The sequence below is a fragment of the Hyalella azteca genome, unplaced genomic scaffold (genome assembly GCF_000764305.2).
Source record: "Hyalella azteca isolate HAZT.00-mixed unplaced genomic scaffold, Hazt_2.0.2 contig14470, whole genome shotgun sequence".
NCBI lineage: Eukaryota > Metazoa > Arthropoda > Malacostraca > Amphipoda > Hyalellidae > Hyalella > Hyalella azteca.
In genome coordinates this window covers 88,507-92,101 of record NW_025944352.1, presented here as the reverse complement: position 1 = coordinate 92,101, position 3,595 = coordinate 88,507, and the positions used below count along the sequence as shown (strand labels likewise).

The following is a 3,595-nucleotide window of genomic DNA, read 5'->3' as shown; positions in this document are numbered from 1 at the left end:
ATACTTGGGGTTCTCTTTGATGACCTCAACCACTCGCTCTTCCGCGGCTTGTTCTTCCATCCTGTGCGAGACCTGCAGCCTGAGTTCAATTTTCTTGTGCAAATTTACTAGCCTCTGTCTTCTCGTATCACTAGTGGATTCAGCTATTTGTTTATTTAATCGCTTGCGTTTTCTCATAAGGATTCGTCTGTCTCTCGGAATGCTGCGGACTTTAGGCCCTGTTTTTCTTGGTGTATGACGCACACATACCTGTGCTAGTTTCTCACACAGTTTTGTGTAGATTTTCTCTGCATTCATCTCGTGAAACTCCGCTCTCCAATCGATTTCGTCAATTTCATTCCAAATTGCCCCCCAATCCGTTCTTCGATTGCGAAAGTTAAGTCCTGCCAGTCCCTCTTGGGGTATAGACGATAGAACACTTTTCATATATAACATGAAAAGTGAAGACGATATCAGCATCGATAAGTTTATCGCGCAGCAACAACGAACTTACGAGGAACTTCAGGAACTTGCGGATGTTTTGAGGACTGAAACCAGCGGCACCGAGAACAAGAAGTCGTCATTTGTGAATGTGGTCGAGGACCTGATGACTTATCGGCGGTGCATCGTAGAAGGTGGCGAGCTTGCCTCATCCAGCGTTGACACTACTACACGGGTCGTAACATATTCAATTATTTTGAAATTGGAATTTCAGACATTCAACTTCATGTTACAAACATCCCTCGTATAGTCCTAAATTTGTAATAATTTGTAAATTACTGATTCGTTCACTCAATCAATGCCATTATTTGGGAAATTATTTCAGTATTCAATTCTTCAGCTTCAGAGAGAAAGGGCCCGCCATGTTGCCTTAAGGGGAGCGTCTAGGGTAAAATTTATCTCGGCTATTTACAAACGGATCACTCTGAAACTTGGTACACATATGTAAAACAGAAATCTAAGACTTAGATGCAAGGACGATTGATAAGAAAGTGGGAAAAGTGATAAGTTTACCGAGTGATCGTTAATAGAATAGAATAGAATAGAGGAGTCAGCACTGTAGAAATAGGCCCATGGTTTGTTGCCGATTCTTATACTTTTCGTGACATGATTCACAAGGGATCCGGCCTTTGGAACCCGATCTTTCCATAACTGACGATTGCTTGAGATAGCTGCTGGAGTTATTACAAGGTCCGTAAGGTCTGTTAAAGGGAAGGAAGCGGTAGGAGAGAAGGCGAAGATGATGAAGAGAAGAGTTGCCGAGTGAAATAGAAATGGGGGAGTGCATAAGGACCGCCTGGTACATGAAATAGATATTCGTGGGGCGAGTCAAGTAATGGGAGGTTACGTAGAGTTATTAGTCTGAAAAATTACTTATTGCCTCACCAGTTCTGGGCGGCCTGTATAATGTATATTGTTCGCTGCAGGCAGATTACACAAATTCATCGATGTATGCGATGCAGTTCGTTGATACTGGCTATGTTTTGTCCGTCAGAGACTTAATCCCCTCCTCCTATTTCAGTAGTTAGGCCACAGCCTCCACGGCCCTCCCCTAATCCCTTACATTCTCCCCGGCCCTTCATCTCTCTATTACATTCTCCCTATCGTCCTTCAACCCTCCTCTCAATTCTCCAGCCCTTCTACTCCATCCATTCCACTCTCTCCATCCTTCTCTTCCCTCCTTCCTTCTCTAACTCTCCATCTCAGCACCCTACCTCCCTCCTTCTCCTCCCTCATTCTTTTCCCTCTATTTTCCCTCCCCATCCCTTCTCAACTCTTCAGCCCTCATACTTTTCCCCCTTAGTCCTCCTCCTTTTATGCCCCTCTCACTGATGTCCCCCTACCTTCCTCTAAACACCCCATCTCCCCCTCCTCTCCCTCAAGAGAGCGAGGGGTGCGGCACCCCCCGCCCCCGTTTCGTCGGTAATTGTCTGGCCAGAACAACACAGCCAGAGATGAGTTGGAAGTCCTCGGAAATTGGCAATAATCCGCGCAGTGTCGGACCGTCCGGTAGCGGGGGCGGCGACCCCTGAGGAGGAGGAGGAGGAGGGGAAGGGATCAGTGAGGGGTGGGTATCAAAGAGAGTTAGGGCAGGTGGGAGGATGAGAAAAAGGAGGTTGGGGAGGAAGGTTATGAAGAAGAAAAAGAAAGTTAAGGAGAAGTAGAGGGTTGAGGAAGAAGGTTTTGAAAAAAAGTTGGAAGTTCAGAGAAGTTTAAAATTGACGCATGGGGCTATTGGGGAAGAATGCAGGGTGGAAGCGGGAGCTTTGGCAAGGATAGAGTTTTAGAGGAGAAATTTCAGGCAAATAGAATTTTGTGGCATAAATTTGAGGATTTATTGGTTCAAAATGATGAGGCGTGGTATGGGGAAAGGTTTTGGGGAGGACAAAGCTTAGGAAAAAGTGGGATTTCGGTGGAGATCGTTTTAAGAGGTATGAAAGGGGAACTACGGTGAAGAAGTTTAGTAAAAAGAGGAGGTGTGGAGTTAAGGAATCTTATCTGAGGTCAAGGAGGCGGTAAAGCGCGATAACTAAAGAAGGGGGGGGTGGGGTCGAGGGTAAAGACATCTGATAAGCAAAAGCAATGATCATGGCGTGTAAATGATAATCATTTGCTGCAACGTTCGTCTGTTGTAACGCGGTCGTCTGTTGTAGCGGTCGTCTGTTGTAACGGTCGTCTGTTGTAACGGTCGTCTGTTGTGACGGTCGTCTGTTGTAACGGTCGTCTGTTGTAACGGTCGCCTGTTGTAACGATCGCCTGTTGTAACGGTCGTCAGTTGTAACGGTCGTCTGTTGTAACGGTCGTCTGTTGTAACAGTCGTATGTTGCAACGATCGTCTGTTGTAACGATCGCCTGTTGTGTTTACTGCGACCAGACGACGGACGGCGGCGGCTGGACGGTCTTCCTGCGGCGCCAGAAGCAGGAGCCTCAACTCAACTTCAGTCGAACCTTCAATGAATACGAAGAAGGATTCGGCAGTCCCGCTGGCGAATACTGGCTGGGTAACACTGGGTTCACGTTTACTAAGGTTTATTGTGTTATTCGAAGTGGGGAAATTTTTTGTATGGACGGTCAAGTTGCAATTTTTTTTCTAATGTTGATTTCCGCTCTTATTGAAAGTTTTAATATATTCGATTTGAGATTAACCGGCTCTGAACATGAACCTTGAGATTCTCGTTTCCAGAAATGTAAATCCGTTTCCGGCTCTGAACATGAAACTTGTAGATCCTCGTTTCCAATTAACGCATACATGGATAACAAAGCTGTCAAATTTTATAATACTGACTCTGATGATCAGGCCTGGAGAACTTGCATCTCCTGACGACCAGGAAGATGGTGGAGATGAAGGCCGTGATCGTCCGAGGAGTAAAACGCACCAGCGCCCGCTACCTGGACTTCAAGTGAGACATGCCCCCGTAGTTGTAGCTTAGAGGGAGTGTTGAGGAACAGAGGGAGTGTTCGGGTACAGAGGGAGTGTTGTGGTACAGAGGGAGTGTTCGGGTACAGAGGGAGTGTTGGGGTACACAGGGAGTGTTGGGGTACAGAGGGAGTGTTGGGGTACAGAGGGAGTGTTGGGGTACAGAGGGAGGGTTGGGGTACAGAGGGAGTGTTGGGG

General features: G+C 46.7%; 1 protein-coding gene across 1 annotated transcript; it reads left to right on the top strand.

The window, feature by feature from the left end:
- The first annotated feature begins 433 nt into the window (after positions 1-433).
- Positions 434-3,384, top strand: LOC125179020 (angiopoietin-2-like). Its single transcript, XM_047884066.1, has 3 exons — positions 434-658; positions 2,855-2,981; positions 3,278-3,384. The coding sequence occupies exons 1-3, from the start codon at positions 434-436 to the stop codon at positions 3,382-3,384; spliced, it is 459 nt and encodes a 152-aa protein (XP_047740022.1).
- The last annotated feature ends 211 nt before the right edge of the window (positions 3,385-3,595 follow it).